Source organism: Mesoplodon mirus, assembly GCF_964341445.2.
Source record: "Mesoplodon mirus genome assembly, chromosome: 2".
Classification (NCBI taxonomy): domain Eukaryota; kingdom Metazoa; phylum Chordata; class Mammalia; order Artiodactyla; family Ziphiidae; genus Mesoplodon; species Mesoplodon mirus.
Window position 1 is genome coordinate 7,185,193 of NC_138977.1, and position 17,233 is coordinate 7,202,425.

Below are 17,233 nucleotides of genomic sequence, written 5' to 3' on the forward strand. Positions count from 1 at the left end.
TAATGACAAGTATTCATGGCATGTGGAATAAAGACATATCGTCTCTTACTGGTTGGAATGAAAGCAGCAGATGTGCACACATCTATGACTCAGCAGTTCTGTTTTTGTCTTGTATTTTAGAGAAGTGCCCAAGGATGTCCCTTGGGCATCATCTGTAATACTCGTAAAGCGGAAACAAACCCAGGTGTCCATCCGGAGTGGAATGGATTAGTAAACTGTGATGTGTTCAAACCAATGAAACTCGCAGCAGGGAAAATGTCCTTGCTTAGAGTTACCTGTATGAAAATGGATAAGTCGCAGAATCACAACGTTGAATAAAAATAAGTTGCAGAAGGATATGCATATCTAATTTCAAATTTACATAAAACCAAGCGGTACTGTGTGCTGTTTTTATGAATACATACGTGTGTGTAAAGTATACACATCTGACAGGAAATAATAATCTCCCAAAGTGAGTGGTTCGCTTCTTCAATGAGGAAGATAAATGGGGACAGGGAGGGAGACAGAGGGGGCCTTAACTCGGCCGTGTTTATTTTATAAAGGTCTGAAGCAAATATGGCAAAAATATTAGCATTTATTCTTAATTCTGCATGGTAGATCCATAGGCTCCTGCTATGTTTCTGTAGGTGTGTGTTTGTGATTGTATGTGTGTGTGTTTTAAAAATATTTCCTTAATTAAAAATAGCTCCCGGAAAGACACATACCATGTGATATCACTTATATGTGGAATCTAAAATACAACACAAATGAACGTATCTACAAAACAGAAACAGACTCACAGATGTAGAGAACAGACTTGTGGTTGCCAAGGGGGAGAGGGGTGGAGATGGATAGACTGGGAGTTTGGGGTTAGTAGATGCAAACTGTTATACATAGGATGGATAAACAACAGGGTCCTGCTGTATAGCACAGGGAACTATATTCAATATCCTGTGATAAAGCATCATGGAAAAGAATATAAAAAAGAATTCATATATATGTATAACTGAATCACTTTGCTGTACATCAGAAATTAACACAACATTATAAATCAACTATACTTCAATAAAAAATAAATTTAAAAAATGATAAAAGTATCTCTTAACCTGTTATGGGAAGAGAGAGACATATAGCAATAATACCAAGCAAAATGCTATGTGTTCCATTATGGGTTTTTTACAAATGTCTTTCAGTCTTGAGATAAAAGAGATTTTTGCCATTTGAACCCAAGAGTGCATCCGGAAGAGGTATCGCAGGGTTGCTTTACCACAGACACCCACCTGGTTCAGTCACTCATAGAAATAGATCAGCCATCGTGACCTCCTTTTCTGTGTCTATAGCCTTTGTCAAGTCCTTTCCCATTTCTCACTAGTAAACTCTTTTTTACTAATTTCATTCTGGTCATCATAACCGAGTACTTATCCATAAAGATAAAGATAAAGAGTACTTTATCTTATAAATAAAAAAGATTTATTACTTTGAGGAAAAACATCTGAACAACTAAATGATGCCTTACTTCCTTCTCACGGAAAGAGAAAATAATGACTTCTGTCGTAAAATCATGAGGATTTTTATGGAAACACTTGGATTTGGCAGAGAAAGTAGCTTGGTTGGTTGTTTAAATGGACACGTGTATGTATCACACAAACTCCCATATCACTTTCTTCCTGTACTGGAGAGATTCCATTTGAGGAATCTTTTAAAATGTTGTCTGATTTCCCTTTTTAAATGTGCTGCTGCAAAGAGTTAACGGACATGTTTCACAACCTCTATAAAGGGGTCCATGTGGAAATAAGACTATTCATCGCTGTCCTGCATCCATAGCATCGAACACTGCCCTTCCAAATAGTAAGCGCTTGGGATCTCCGGCCGAAGAGGAATAGGCGTCTCCAGGCTTCCCCCCACATCACAGCAGCTTCTCTGCTTGGTGGACAATCTCACGATCACACATGCCACCATCACTTGTTGTCACTCTTGATGTCAAATGAAATCATGGCACACTTTGAGAAAGGTTGGTTTTGGTGCTTCTGACACATTCTCCCAATGGACGAGTCAACAGCCTGACAGGGTTGGTCTATAAGCAGTTTACCAGTCATGATGCAAGGCAGCTGACTTGCCTTGCAAGTACCCTTCTGCTCCATATTGAAGCCAAAAGCAAATGAGAGATCTGACTCAGATCTCTCGTCAGGCTGCCTTGGGCAGCCAGTCTGGGTCTGATCATGGACGTTGCATTCTCAGACATCTTTGCTTTTCCTTTGCAGAGAGAAGATGCACCAGTCTGCCATGTATGAGCTTTGCCAGGGGATGCACCAGATCAGCCTTCAGTTTGTCCGGCTGCAGCTCACCTTTGAGGAGTACACCGTAATGAAAGTGTTGCTGCTCCTAAGCACAAGTAAACTGACACCCACCTGGCCCTTTTCCTACATTGTCACATCATCTCCCCTTTAGGAGAGTTGCCTATTTATAGGGTTAGGTAGTCGATATGAAAAAAAAAAAAATAGGAGGAGGTGGGCGGAGGGCTTTGGTGTCAGATGAAATAAATTACTTGCAGAGTATGAAGCTTTGGGTAGAGCATCTGCCTTGATTCCTTCATCCATCTGATTTGTTAAGTGTCTGTTATGTGTACGGTGGGACTGGGCAATTCAGGAACTACTGGGATGAATGAGGCACAGTCTCCACCCTCAGGGAGTTTTACCATAAGATAAATCCCAAGGTAGTTTTACTACATTGTGGAAAGTGGTTATCTACCGCGATAGAGATAAAGAGGGGGCTCTTCTCTGGGGGCTCAGAGAAGAGAAGCGTATGCTCAGTTCTGGGTATCAGGGAGGGATTCATGGTGAAGCTGCAACTCAGAGAGCTTTGCCAGGGTGAGGGGTTGAATCTGAGCTGGCCTTCCTGCTGGGGAACAGCATGAGTGAGCATGACAGGGTGGGAAGCAGACCCATGCAACAGCACTTCGTTCTCGGGAACTGTTTTGCCTGTTAATGTTTTAATTTTTTTATCTCATTTCTGTATCCACTAAAGTTTTCAAGACACATCAGGTGGTATTGGATTGGGGAGAAGTGGGGAATTAGGTTGGGATGCAGATTGGGCCGAAAGATTCCCACCTGTTGAAGATGACTGGTGTCTATGAGGCGAGCAGGGGAGTGTGGTACCAAAGGCTCTGAGCAGTAGGGTGACATGACCAAAGGGATCCTTCGTGGCTTTATGAACATGTATCTGACAATAAACTGGATGAGAGGGAATGGGACAGGGAGGGAGAGAGGCCAAGCCAGACAGAGAATTGAGCCAGACTAGAAGCCTAGAGACCTGCTGTGAGGCTGTTGAAATAACAGCCTGGAAAATAATGGTGGATGCTATGATGACATCACCAAACGCATTCAAGACACACTGCAGAGTTGACCTTGGCTGCTGACAAGAAGGGGAAATAAAAATAGTCTGGGTCGGAAGTGACCTAGGTTTTGAGTGCAGAGAAGTGACTAAGATGGCAGCGATACCATGAAGAGAAATGCGTTCATGTCAGGACCTGGAGCAGATGTTGTGGAGCGTAAAATGACTTCTCTTTCGGATGGGCTAATTGTCAGAGGTAGCCTCTCATAGAGAGGCTGAAAGAGGGGGACACTGGGGGACTCGAGCTCAGAAGACAGGTTTGGGTATCAAGATATAAACTTGACATTATCCTTGTAGAAAATGAAAGTCCAGTGGCGAGTGGGGTGCCGAGACACAGAAAGAAGAAGAAAGAGCCATTGAGCTACTGGAAAGGTGGATTGCAGCGGCTGAGGGACAGGAACAGAGCTGTCAGGGAGGTGGGGGACCTGAGAAGGTGCCAAGAGTGCAAGGTTTCCCAAGCGGCATGACTAATGAATGGCATCGCTTCCAGAGAAAGCTGAGAATGCGGACAGAAGCCTAGTGGGGTTGACCATTGGGCCTCAGGCAGGTGCCAGACAGCCAGGGACTTGCAGATTGATGAGAAGCCTTTTTAGGTGCCTGGACCCAAGCATGAGAGGAGAGAAGTCGATGGCAGATGGTGCCAGAAGAGATGAGGGAGGGCAGGATCAGCCTTGGCAAGGATGCTGAGTGCTTCTTCCACAGACAGTGGCCCAGGCCTTTTCAAACAGAGGGGAAGGAATTTGAGGAAGCTCCCATCAGATGAGGGTGAGACCGGGAAGGATGGCAGGAGACAGGGTTGGGGGGAGAGGAAACCCCAGAGCCAAGCGCTGTGGGCCACTGAGGAAACGGAGAAATGTCCTGAACGCCAAGGACGCCGGGGTGAGCGGCGAGGGCTTCAAAGGAGGAGAGTTTGTTGAGCGACCACCTGGAAGCTGAAAAGAGCATCCAGGAGGCACCCGGCCCTCCCCTTGGTCCAGGAATCAGCAGCTTGGGAGGAGGGGCGGTTTTCAGTAGAGTCACGTGGAAGGAAGTGGCATCAACGGCCAAGCATTGAGGATGGAGTGGATAAGAAGAGACGCTGTTTCCAGCAAGGAAGGATTGGGTCTGGGGAAGCCTGAAGCCTGAGACGGTAGAACAGGAAGCGGGGAGGCAGTGGTAGATGTGAATGATGTGGGTCAGTACCTGCTCCACCTACGTTTAGCACCTCTCTGTTTCCAAAGAGTTTTTATCTGTGGTCTAATTTAACACTGCAAGATGGGTAGCCCCCGTTCTAACGTGGGCAAGACGGAGGCATGCAGGTGTGACTTGTGCAGCCTCCTTGGGGAGCTAGGACTCAAACCCAGGGCCGTGGCCTTCCCTCACAGCAATTCCGCTCTGCCCCAAGCGGGAAGTGGAAAGCAGGCCCTGGCAGGTGAGGGCAGCAGGGAGAGCAGGCTGTGGGAGGGAGGGGGGGTCAGCACTTCCCAGCTGTGTTTCACTTGGCCGGCAAGGCTTTTCAGGTGGCTTTTGGCCTTTTGTCTGGTTTGATTTTCACTGACTTCAGTTGTGCAGGGCAGCCCATGCTCTCCCCAGTTTACCGCGGGCCCCACCGGTCCCTCCATTCCTCCCTGTACACTCAGCCCACATCCAGGAGCTTGTGTGTGCAGCCCCTTGTCCTCAGGGTCAGTAGAACCAGGCTTTGCTCCCTGCCCCAGTGTTCCTCAAGGTTTCTGAGGTTCCCAGTTTATCCTTTCTGGAATATAACCTTGGAAATACACTCTTAGTTCCCCAACCAGGGATTGAACCCACGCCCTTAGCAATGGAAGTACGGAATCCTAACCACTGGACTGCCAGGGGATTCCCTGGAAATGTACTCTTGAAATTCAGAGACAGTGATTTTATTCCCCTTTCCAAGCTATGTCACTAATCATTACTCTTAGAAAAAAGTAAAAAAAAAAAAAAATTCTATCAGATGAGTGATAGAATTTAATTTTTTTCTAAAATGTGTGTGATACTAATCCTTTATAAACTTTGACCACTCATTGTAATTGGTGTCTTCCTTTTACATCCATTTAATCAGTCAGCCTGTAATCAATTCTGATATCACTTTGAAGCTCCCTGAATTAATGTATTAGCTTCCAAGTCGCTCAGTACATTCAAGGCTGATTTTTGTAGATGCAGAAGAAGCAAAATCAAAAAGCAGGAGAGCAGAAGTAAAGAATTTTACTGCAGCTTAAACTGCAGCTTATTTTGCTGCAAGCTTATTTTGCGAATCTGTGATAGAACGTATGAAAATTTTTCTTCTTATTTAGAAGCTTAAATTACACACCTGATGTCCAGTGTATCAGGAAAGTTTTTAAGCAATGACATCAAGAGAAGATCATGTTCTTTTTGCTCACAGAGGAAAGCAGACCATCTTCCCACCCAGTTGCCTCTTTGGTCTTCTTCAGCCCATAGATTTTGGATGATTTCCAGGAGCCCTGCTGCATTTAATAAGTAAATTCAGAAAATCTGGGCAGACCTCCAAAATTTGAGGTTTTGCCTAAGTTCTCTTTTTTTGTGGGTTTGTTTCAACTTCTAAAATATCTGGCTGGGAAAATGGTACAATATATTTCAGTCACAGCAGTAAAATACAAGTAATATTTGATACAAGTTGTTCATAATCTTGAGAATTTTGATAACACAGGTATCAGAAATACGAAGGCTTTTGGTTAACCTTAGTAGCTATACCAAATGACATTGAAATATAGTTGTGCAATGTATTCACTCCATTCTAATTTTAGGTAATTTTTTAAGGTATGACATCCATAAGTATCTATACAGAAAAGCTAAAGGTTTACTCCGTAACATTTTGAAACTTAAAAAAATAAATGTTTATCTGTGGGTGGGCAGTGTAGGCACTTACTTGCAAACTTTCAGTTTCCTTTGGAACGTTTTGGGTTAACATTAAAGTTTTGGTAGAAAGTGGATCTGTAGTTTCACTATTAACGTCCTGGTTATTACCACCTTTCTTTACGTTTTTTATACTTTTACAACAAGAGTTTAATTGCAAAGAAAAATAAACTGTTACATAATGGATGATATTTAATTCTGAACGTGAATGTCAAATATTTTGAACCACAACTGATATTGCGGCAGCCTCAGGAATTTGTGCAGTGGCCATTAGGGATTTATTTTTTCCCCACAAAAAATAGACTTAGATAAACGACAAATCAAACGCCTCAACAATTAAACTCAAGGAGAAGATTACTGGCATCATATGGGAAGTTAATTTGCCAGATAATCTGTATCTTTATACAGGACAACAGGGTTTATTTGGAAACAGTGGTATTCCGGCTCCCAGGGTTACACGTAACACTCAAAAACATATTTAGCCATTCTAAAGAGCTGATGGCCTAAGTAAGTTATTATTTATACCAGTTATTGTAAATTAGCAAATAGGATGTGCACTTGAGAAGTGAAAGTAAGAGCAATTTCAGACTCTATATCACAAGGCGAATTTTTATTATCTTCATCATCCAAAAAGGAAGGTTCTAAGTGATTTGATTTTTCAGAGTTAAAGCATAAGCATAAGTACATACTGGCTGTAGTGAACCAAAGCAAACATGTAAGTAGATTTTCAAAGGGGACGCCTGTAGCTTACACTCTACCCTACATCTCCTCACAGCACACAGACCCTGGTGCACCCCTTGTCCATAAAGTGTGTTCACGTGTGTCCTGGGAAAGAACATCTCCTTTCAGGTCACAGAAACACTCATATCCTTCCAGGTGCTGAATTTCAAAGTATTATTTTTAGTGAGATGTTTTTTGTTTCATTAGGAAAGCCAGCCACTCCATACAAGGAAAGAAGAAAACATAACCCTTAATTTTCTATCTTATCGAAGATAACGATGAATGTGGTTTCTTCTCTTCAAAAGTTTTTGATCTTGCCTTGTACGCAGACCACTGTTGTGTGACCTGTCACACACACAAACCAGTGCACAGACCTGCCAGCAGGTTGTCTGGGCAGTCACATGACAGTGCCTCGGTGGTCACGTGATCTTGGAACAAAGAGGATGGGAAGTGCTTCTTTGCCACACACTGTCTTCCCCCTGGTAGATGGCAGGTTTCCCCCAGTGTCTTTGATATTGGAACTGGAATATGAAGTGTTGCTTTCTAATTCCAGCCCCAGCTTAGATTGTCTGTGGTTCTTCCAGTTGTCCTGGAAACTCAAAGTATATTTTCCTACGTCTGAGGTATTGGCAAGCTGAGATTCATAAGAACTTTGATGACAGGCCACAAGACAGTATAGCGCTGTGGTTAAGAGACAGGCTTTGGAAGCAGACAACTTAGGTTTATACCCTTCCTCTACCATGTATTTATTGTGTCCTCGTGCAAGTGAGTAAGCCTCCAGTCTTCAGCTTCCACCTCTGTCAAATGAGAATCACATAATGATTGTGTCAAGATGTGCAAGATCTGATGTCAAGATTAAGCAAGCTAATATAAACAAAGCGCCTTATAACATACACCCAGTAAACCAGTTATCATTATTCTTTTGTATATGTGTGTGTACAAAGGTTAACCGTCATCTCGCTGCCATATTTATTCATAAATGGAATCATTGAGATTCAGTATCAATCTCAAAGTGTGAGCCTCATGACTCAACGTAGTCTAAGCCATTTAACTATGAGGATGCTAAAGCTGTTTTCCAACTTGGGAACTTACATGTCGGTATTCCTTCAACACAGTTCCAAAGGATGGCCTCAAAAGCCAGGCTGCGTTTGAAGAAATGAGGACAAATTACATCAAAGAACTGAGGAAGATGGTGACGAAGTGTCCCAACAATTCCGGGCAGAGCTGGCAGAGGTTCTACCAACTGACCAAGCTTCTGGACTCCATGCATGATGTAAGTAGAGCCTCTCGGCGCCTGTTAAATGAAGGATCCACAGTCACACACTATGGACCCAAAGCAACTGGAGAGCTGAGAAAGCTCTCGAGGCTTTGGGAAGAATAGGGGTAAATTATCCACGGGAGGGAGCAAGAGTTGAAAACTGATGAGGAAAGAAGTGTTTCTTCAGGATACCTTTGAAACAAACTTCATGTAAAGGAAAAGGTGTGGCTCTTTTCCCTCCTGAGCAGAGTGTAAGAGAAATGTGCACCATGATGGCAAATCCTGAGCTCTGGGCCAGGGAAGGCCCTCAGATTTGCTACAGGTGTCAGATCAAGTTTCCCATTTCTGCTTGCAGTTTAGGAACTGTTCGGTGAATAAAAATGTTTGCTTTCACATTGCATAAATAGAGGCCATCTTCTACAACTGTTAATCTAATAACCCAATCTTTCAAAAACATTATTAGTGGTCCAGGGCCAGCTGGGATCATCTCATTTGTTGCCAAATTTTGAATCTTATATTCAGTATTCTTCGTAGGAGTCACCTTTCTTGGCTTGTGTAAATATGGAAAGTAAATTCTGAGCTGGTTTCTAATTTATTCAATTACAGATGTAGTGGTGGTTAGCAGTTTCTACAGAATACTGACTTGGATAACTCGGTTTGTTATGTCACTTAAAATATGCTTCTTGTTTCATTTTGCAAGCAGTTTCTCTAGTTCTGGCTCAAAAAAAGTTATACGCGGTCATGCTAATTTAGCTTTTTTATATTTGGAAGGTTTTCCTACTTTCTTCTGGAAAATGTATTGCCCAATTTCAGCCCATGTAATTTGGGTAAGAAACCCCTTTTCAAGTACTTCTGTAGTGTTAAGGACAATGTCGACAGGCTTGATGACCAATATTATAATGGTATTACTACTGAAATAATGGTTCATCCTTTAGAGGTTTTTTTATGCCGGTGGAATGGTATGGCCTTGTGGGTTGGTTGATAAAAGAATGTCACTTTCCAGGGTTTTTACACTGAAGACCCTGTGCGTATCACGTTGGCCTTTGCTTTCTCTGAATGTTTCATACAAGAGGATTCAAATTTCCTCAAGGTGAATAGAGCGTTAGATAGTTTTGCTAATTATTAGTGGCCTAAAAGCATGGTTTAATAGAAAATCTCAGGGATAAGAAATGATGGTCTACAGGACTTTGGGGAACACAGCAAACGGTGCTATCCGCAACCCTCACAAGAGGAAGTAAAGGAAGCTAGACGGGGGTGCAGGATCATCGACCTGAGAACAAGGAGCACAGTTACTTGCTCCTGTTGGTTCTCTTGAAAGTCCTTCTTAGTGGAGCTGGGGTGGGGGAGGAGGAACAGCAGGTGTGATTCTTTCTTGATGAATTCTGTTATTTGTGCAAATGATTGGGCAGGCGCAAGCGCAGTTTCAAAATGAGTGTGTAAGTGTTATCACAGCATGTGAAAAGAGATGATACATTTTGAAGCAATTTACATGTAATGAGACTGACAGTAGAAGTTAAAACTTGTTTATCCACAGCCCTTCGGGATCTCCGTGCCTTAAGCACAGTAGGACAGTGGAAACCCTCGGAGGCTGCACCAGGGGTCAAGGTGTCAAACCGTCCTCTGCTGGCTTGTTTTTAGTGCAGCACAGTGCTGGGCACAAGATAGGAGCTCAATGAACAGTTGCCAAATGGCTAAATCATAAATGATGACTTGCTGCAAAATCCCCCAAGGCAAATCAATGTCTTTTTAGTATTTTTTCTATTATGGTGTAATTGATACAAAATAAACCAAACATACTTAGCGCATACCATTTGAGAAGTTTGACACGTGTCTACACCCATGAAACTATCATCGCAATCAAGACAGCAAACATATCCATCACTCCAGAAGTTTCCTTGCGCCTTTTTTGAAATTGAAGTATAGGTGATTTACAATGTTGCGTTAATTTTTGCTGTACAGCAAAGTGATTCAGTTATACAAATATATATATTCTTTTTCATTTTCTTTTCCATGATGGCTTATCACAGGATATTGAATAGAGTTCCCTGTGCTATACAGCAGGACCTTGTTGTTCATCCATAACCTTTCCTGCTACCTACTACTTCCCAGGTGCTTTCCATATTGCTTTCTGGCAATGTAGATTAGTTTATATATGGTAGTGTCTCATATACATGGAATTATGCAGTAGATAGTCCTTGGTAGCTGGCATCCTTCACTTGGCGTAATTATTTGGGGATTCATCCATGCTGTTGCCATATATCAGTACTTCATTTCTACTTATTGCTGACTAGCGTCCCATCATAAAGATATTTCACAGTTCAGCGGTCCTATCACCTATTGATGGACATTTGGGTTGTTTCCAGATTGGGCGCTACTAACAGATAAAGTTGCACTGAACGTCATGTATACGTCTTTGTGTGGACATTGCTTTCTTTTTCTTGAGTCAATAGCTAGCAGCGGAAGACTGGGTCATATGGTAGGTATGTTTTCGTTGTTTACGAGATCGCCAAACGGTCTTCCAAAGTCACTGGACAAGTGTGCATTCCCTCGAGAAGTGTGTGTGAGTTCAGATTGTCCCACATCCTTGCTAACACTCAGTATCATTTGTCTTTTTAGTTTTAGCCATTCTAATAGCTGTGTGGCGATGTCTCCCTGTGGTTTTAGTTTGCATTTCCCTCATGATTAATGCTCTTTTCTTGTGCTTATTCACCATCTTTGCTGAAGTATCTGTTCACCTCTTTTGCTCATTTTTAAAAACTGGATTGTTCATTTGTAATTAGATTGTTGAGTTTTGAGACTCCTTTATATATTCTAGATACAATTCCTTTATAAGATATATGATTTGCAAGTATTTTCTCCCAGGCTGTGGTTTATTGTTTCATTCTCTTAACAGTGTCTTTTGCAGAGCAGGGATTTTGAATTCTAATAAAGTCCAATTGATTATTTTTTCTTTTATGAATTATGTGTTTGGCTGTAGCTAGGAAATCCTTGTCTAAGCCAATGTCACAAAGCTTTTCTCTTCCATTTTCTTCTAGAGATCATTGTCCTTCATTGACTGATATGTAGTGTCTCAAAAACCTTTTCTTCATGTATTTTTTTTCTGAGTATTTTTGGTTATTCCTGGTGGAAGGGTAAATCCAATCCACCTTACTCCACTTTGGCTAGAAGGAGAACATTCTTTTGGGAATCACTGGAATCACTTTAATTCTAAAACCTTTATTTTAAACAATCAAAAATGTTTGCCCTTAGAAGTAGCCTAACAGAAGCATCGTGAATGCTCTATTTATATTCCCATCCCAGACAGAACATTGAAAAATGCATTGTAAGTCTAGAGGGACCTTTCTAACATTCACGCTTACTCAGACTTGAGACTGCCTACAGCTTATTCATTAGAGTAAATAAGAGAGTCAACATTTGTAGAATTTTTTTCCAGGGAACAAAGAGCTACAGAAGGACTGGCTCTGTACTCAGAGCCTCGTTCTGGTCACCTTGTGGAAAAAGAGCGTGTGTTCCTAAGGGTCACACAAACAAAAACCCTGTGCATGTAAATCAAAGTTCTGCTTAAATAGTGTGCATAGTATGCCAGCCCTCAGGACACACATCCATAGATCTGGGGACACGTGTACACAGCTCTCATGATGCGTGGTTTGCTCCCACTTGGTGTACACATGGGTTGGCGGAGCAGTGCCAAGGTGAGTGGAAGGAACATTCTCTGAAAGAACAGGTTGGCAGTTAAGTATTTGAACTGGTCAGCAACTTTAATGAATCACAAGCCCTCCAAACATCAATCTTCCCCCAAAAAAAGATTCAAAGAAAGCAGCTGTGGCCAGGCTTCTCGGGATAGGTGTATTTTTGCATTGTAAATGGGCGTTATATGTAAAGCATATAGATTCCTTATTCTTCTAGAGAATAGAGAATGACTGGTCACTTTCTAGGTATTACTATGAATGGCAGTTAATTTCCTGTGAGTGTAAGAGGCACATTTCTAATGAATTCATTGGTAACTTCTACTCATTCATGGAGATCAAGGACTATTTATGTTACTATCAGCATGTAGAACAGCTGGTAAACATGAATGGATATTAGTGTTTCTTAGAGGCAAAAAAATTGCCCTTTCTCTGTTAACTAGTTTCAAGGTTATACTGTTGTAATTGACTTTATTTCCACGTACACACTAGCCTACAGAGTGCCTCATGCCTGGCAAAATTGACGAGACTGCAGAGGATACAAAATAAACATGGGACGCCAACCCAAGCCTCAGATTGCTTAGATGCTAGAGAGACAGCTAGAGTGTAATGCAAGGCAGAAGGTAACTAGGGGCAGTGGGACCTCTGAGAGCACCCGCATGTTCATTCATTCATCTGACTGTGAGCCCCTACCATGTTCTAGGACCAGAGGTGCAAGTGGGAACAGAATGCCCGCCCTTAGGAATCCCACTCACCCTGACGGAGGAAGAGGTTCGTCCCATTCAAAAGGGGAAGCTGAGGGGTGAACATCTGTTTGGATGCCTCAGTACCTGTGTTATTTCATGCAGTTCTAAAAACCCCCTACAAGCCGGGTATTATTCTCATCATTCCCATTCCCGTCCTTAGGAATCCCACTTGCTCTGATAGAGGAAGAGGTTCATCTCATTCAACAAATACATTAGTGTCTAAAAGCACCAGGCAGGGCACTAGTGGGAGAGACCCAAACCTGGCCACGGGGGGCTTTCTGCCTGCTCAGGACCACCAGACGGCACTATACAGGGTGGTGGGCCGGGAGCTCTGTAGAGATGAGCACACCATGAGTCATGGGCTCACTGATATTTATTCCGAGTTGCTGGAAAGGCTTGTCGAGAAGGTCTAGGAGCCAGCTGTGCTGGGCAGGGGTCATGGAAGGCTTCCAGTGGCGGGGTAGGGGCATCTCAGAGAATCTTTCTTTCGTAGAAGGAGAGACAGAGGTCCAGGGAGTGATTTCTCAAGGTCGTTAGGTAGCCAGTGGCAGCTTGGAGCCCTCTTAACTGACTGGCACTCTCCATACCACCCACGTGTTGCAGGAGGGCTTCAGGCTGATCCTAGCTGCTGGGTTTCAGGCTGGGCTGCATCTCTGGAGATCAGAAAATGAGTATATTGAAAATAGCTGCACTGGTCTCCGGCTCTCCAGACTCATTTAGATCTTTCCTGGCATCTTCTGGAATGTGTTGTTTTTGAGGCATGGGGTTACATCTTGAAGGCAGTGAACCTGGTATTATATTAAAATGTCATGCACATTCAGCAGTTCCCAAAACCAAATGTTGGGTCTGCCTTGCCATAAGCTGAGCCGTCTTTGGTGGGGAGGCTTTCCTCTCTGCCGATGATCATTAAACGCGGCTAAGAACCTACCCATTGCCTGGGCAGGTACCAGCAAGTCCCTCGGCATGACCAGAGGGTCCTGTTGCTGAGTGATCGCTTTCTATGGTTGCACAGGGAAGGCTGCACAGCCCAGGTGGCTCTCCTCCAGCCAGGCTCTCGGAGCCGAGCTTCCCTTCTGCGAGGGGGATGCAGACGAGATGGGAGCAGAACATCTGGTGATACAGTACCTCCCTGAGTGCACACTGGGAGACTCCCTGCTTTCCGTGGAGAGGGCATTCGGTTTCAGTTTCACGATCATCAACAAAAGAGACATCGCTGCAAGCAGCTGGATCTCTGAACAAATTATTTTGAGATCCCCATTGCTCATTTAACGAGTGGGTGCTTTTGCATCGGGCGGTGATAGTGGCAGTTTCCGTCATGACCACGCTCGAGGTGGTTCTCAGAGCGATGCAGATCTGTTTCTTCCCGCACACTGAAGCATGCCAGCCCCCAGGTTGGGTGGATCCACCATTTAGGCTGTCTGCTGCTTTCACGTCTGATTCTGTTGCACGTCATTACAGTCAGTATCTCCTCGAGGAAAGTTCCAAGGCCCACATAGGAGTCTGCCACAGAATTGTGACCACTGGAGACAGCAGATAGAGCATGGCCTCTGCTGCTCCACCAACATGTCTCTCAGTAAACTTGGGCACTTGGCCTAAATTTTTGGCCCTCCGTTTTTTCAGCTGTAAAATGGGAATAATAATTATGATTATTATTATGGGAATAATAATAATAATAATAATTTCCTACCCATCTTGTAGGGAATTTTTAGAAGCGCATGAAATAACACAGGTACTAAGGAATCTACAAGGTAACAGGCACTGAACAAATATTCGCCCCTCCGCTTCCCCTTTTCCAAGACTGTGTTTGAGTTTCCCCAAACCCTGTCTCTGCACCACCAACCAGCATCATCCATCAGGTAGTTTTAGTTTACTTTCAGCCCAGAGACACTCAGACAAGCACATGGCAGAGCCTTCAAGGGGGTGACAGTGTAAAGTTGGCAAGACCAAGCAGGGACATGAGCAGGAAAGGCCATTCTATAGGGTGGGGCAGTCACCTAGTCGCGAATCACATAGACCGAGGTCAGTATAGAAGCCTTTCCGAGGCACTTCCAGTCCCTGTGCTCTACGTGTCCTGCCACTTACCAGGGGAGGCTGGTGTTGCTAAAACGTGTTGGGTGTACTTGAGACACTTTCAGATTCACAGATGGGATGGAAGGTGTTCGGTGATGGAGACAAGGGCAGATTGCTGTGAGGTCACCATCAGGAAAGATGGATGTTGGTGAATGAAAACCCTTGCCCCTGTGATATGATTGTTAGCGGTATTACACGGTCTTCTTCTTTGACGAGACCATGACTAAGAAAGGTTCTAAATAAAGGCAGATGTGCTTATTGCCAGAGTCCGTGAAGTGAGCAAAGCCTTATCTTCCAGAGCACGAGGGAGGGGCAAAGGCCCACTCGTCAGGGAAAAGAAATCTTCATAGGTAAAGATTTCAAATTAATCGAGTAATTGACCAGGCAGATCTTACTCTTTGTCTAGTTGGTGAAACCAACGGGACAGGTATTAATGGTTCACGGCGTCTCTCTCTGCAGCCCTATTTTTGCATTTGCCTCTACAAATTTCTCACTTCAAGGGTACAGCAGAGTTCAGACTGCGTTGCCATGGGTGAATTATGCCAATGAATGCTTATTTTCATCTAAAAAAATTTTTTTATGTCTGCATAACTGAAAAAATGCATCAAATATATTTAAAAATGGGGGAAAATGGGGGAAAAAATAGGTCCGAATGTTCTGTTTTTTCAGCATTGTGGATAAATAGGGAAAGGATGACTGGGTGTGGTGTGAAAAGGTCTAGGCAGTTCCAGGATTGGTGTGTTTCATGTGCTGGTAGCTGGGGCCACAAAGCCCAGCGGGAAGATGCAACTGCCTGTAGATACAAAGGGTGTCCTTGCCTGTTGTACCCCCTTTGTTCACCATGTTCATGGTTAAGGTTACTGCTGCTCACCTGTGTTGCCGATCACAGTTGTGTTTCTCCAGGCTCCCCCGTAGATGCCCCGGGAGGCTGTTGCTTGATGTAATCGTACTCACTGAGCTTTGCCTTTGTCACTTGCGCTTTTGGTGTCACATCCAAAAAATCATTGTGAAAGACAGTGTCAAAGAGCCCGGGGTGGGCAGACAGCACCGGGCCAGGCATTGTGCTGGCGCTAAGGATACAGCAGCAGCCAAGGAGGCTCGGCCCCTGCTCTCCGAGTGTGCGGTCTGATGGGGGAATAGAGTAGACAGGTAAACTGGGAATTAGAATGCAGTGTGCTGGGTGCTCGAGGTGGACTGAAAAGCCCATGGGCGGGGCGGCGGGGTGGGGGCGGGTATCCGGAAGGTGAAGTGGGTGGAGGTGGGCCGGGGCAGCAGATGACGGAAGCCCCAAAGGCAAAGTAGGAGTTGACCAGACAGACAGAGGGAAGCTCACCGAAACCAAAGGAGTTACTGTGCCAAAGGAGAAGGGTGCATGGTGATTTTGAGAAATGGAAAATTTCATTGTATCCAAGGAATGGAGAAAAATAAGGATGGAGACAATGAAAGGACCTGTAAACCATGTTGAGGGAGCTACTGAGCGATTTTGAGCACATCTGTAGAGTCTAGCGCCGCTCCTTCCAGTGTGGTAACCGCTGGCCATGTGTGGCTCTTGACATGTACATTTAGTTAAATTGAAAATGGAGCTCCCCTATCACACTAGCCACATTTCGAGTGCTCAAGCAGCCCCATGTGGCCAGTTGCCATCATCTTGGGCAGGGCAGACGGTCGTATTGACAGTAATCTAGAGAGTCTATTAGAAGAGGAGCAGAAGGCCAGTTAGGATGCTGGTGCAGTGGTCCAGGTAAGAGATGGGGGCTGGGGGCTAAGTTACAGCAGGGGCAGGGGGACCTAGGACATATTCAGGTGGTGGAATGGATGGTTCTTGGTGGTGGATAGGACGGAGAGGTTGAGAGAGAGGAGGGAGCGGATCTAAGACGACCCCCAGGATTCGGACGTAGGTTGGTGGATGGAGTGTCACCAGCACTGGGCGAGGGGATGCAGGGGAGGAGCTTTGTGAGTGGAGAAGATAAGCTTGTTTTGGATGTACTGACTTGAGGTGCCCTGAGGAGTCCCAGGGGAAATGTCAGGTGAGCTCAGGGCTCCATGGACATGAGGATGAGGAAGCAAAGTGCTGATACTACCTGAAGAGGTACAGCGCGTGGTGGTCACTGAAGCCCAGGGGCCGACAGAACTGCCTGGGCATCAGTGTGGCCCTACGGTGAACAGAACCGAGCCCAGAGGAAGAGGACCACCAGGGGACCAAAACCAGGAAGGCGCCTGCAGAGAGTCTGGGCAGGAGCTGACGCTGAGGTGAGATAAGAAGGCCAAAAGAGGGACACAGGGGACAAGCCAGGAAAGCGTGTGTCCCCCCTGTGCAAACGCTGGGGCAGAGGCTGCAGACAGGTCAGTTCACAGGCAGTCTGAAAACTCTTCAGTAGCCATAGCAACGAGGAGGTTTTTGTGAGGAATAGCTGATTGATTCACCTAGCTTTCCAGTAACTGTTGGAAGCTACAAAGCCAGCAGGGGCTGCAGGAAGCTTTAAAAAGGTCAAGGTGTTGTCTGGTAAAGCCCT

At 44.4% G+C, this 17,233-nt stretch overlaps 1 protein-coding gene across 2 annotated transcripts in view; it reads left to right on the top strand.

Moving 5' to 3' along the window:
- Positions 1–17,233, top strand: part of NR3C2 (nuclear receptor subfamily 3 group C member 2) — a 369,531-nt gene that overhangs the window by 328,759 nt on the left and 23,539 nt on the right. For both annotated transcript variants that reach the window (XM_082605644.1, XM_082605643.1), the window contains 2 exons: positions 2,241–2,371; positions 8,076–8,233. In XM_082605644.1, the coding sequence (XP_082461770.1) occupies positions 2,241–2,371; positions 8,076–8,233 (289 nt within the window). The remainder of the gene's footprint in view (positions 1–2,240; positions 2,372–8,075; positions 8,234–17,233) is intronic.